General features: G+C 66.0%; 1 protein-coding gene across 1 annotated transcript in view; it reads left to right on the forward strand.

The window, feature by feature from the left end:
* The first annotated feature begins 6 nt into the window (after window positions 1-6).
* INHBB (inhibin subunit beta B) overlaps window positions 7-949 on the forward strand; it is a 6,347-nt gene continuing 5,404 nt past the window's right edge. Inside the window, exon 1 of the mRNA XM_025209337.1 lies at window positions 7-211. Within this exon, the coding sequence (XP_025065122.1) occupies window positions 28-211 (184 nt within the window). The 5' untranslated portion in view covers window positions 7-27. The remainder of the gene's footprint in view (window positions 212-949) is intronic.

Genomic DNA, 949 nt, shown 5'->3' on the forward strand with positions numbered 1-949 from the left:
AAGCGCCACATCCTGAGCCGCCTGCAGATGCGCGAGCGGCCCAACATCACGCACGCCGTGCCCAAGGCGGCCATGGTCACCGCGCTGCGCAAGCTGCACGCCGGCAAGGTGCGCGAGGACGGCCGCCTCGAGATCCCCAGCATGGACGGGCAGGCCAGCAGCGGCCCGCCCCACGACCAGCTCTCCGAGATCATCAGCTTCGCAGAGACAGGTGGGCAGCCCCAGGACCCTTCCCTTCTCCCCTGCAGCCCGCTGCCTCCCCCTCCGCCCGTCCTGCTGCTGCCCCTTCCCCTGTCTCCCTTGGGTCCTGCTGCTTCCCCCTCCCCTGGCTCCCACTGCTGCTCCTTCCCCCTGAGATTTGCTGCCTCTTCCCCACCAGGGTCCCACTGCACCCCCCTCCCCTGGCTGCCACTACTTGATGGGGTCTTGATGCCCCGTCCCTTGGGTCGGTCCTGCCGCTGCCCCTTCCCCTGGGTCTTGCTGCCCTTTCTCCCCTGGATCTCACTGCTTCCCCATCCCCTGGGTCCCGCTGCTGCTCCATCCCTTGAATTTTGCTGCCTCTTCCCCTGAGTTTTGCTGCCCTGTCTCCTTGCGCTTGCTGCCCTTTGTCCCCTGGACCTCAGTGCTTCCCTATCCCATAGGTCCCACTGCTGCTCCATCCCCCGAATCTTGCTGCCCTTTCTCTCCCGGGTCCTGCTGCTGCCCCTTCCCCTGAGTCTTGCTGCCCCTTCCCCTGGGTCTTGCTGCCCTTTGTCCCCTGGATCTCACTGCTTCCCCATCCCCTGGGTCCCTCTGCTGCCCTGTCCCCTGGGTCCCACTGTTGCTCCATCCCCTGAATCTTGCTGCCTCTTCCCCTGGGTCTTGTTTGCTGTTCCCCTGAGTCTTGCTGCCCCTTCCCCCCGGGGTCCTACTGCTGCTATGTCCCCTGGGTCTTGCTACCCCTCCCCCC

The sequence above is a fragment of the Alligator sinensis genome, unplaced genomic scaffold (genome assembly GCF_000455745.1).
Source record: "Alligator sinensis unplaced genomic scaffold, ASM45574v1 scaffold1133_1, whole genome shotgun sequence".
Taxonomy (NCBI): Eukaryota; Metazoa; Chordata; order Crocodylia; family Alligatoridae; genus Alligator; species Alligator sinensis.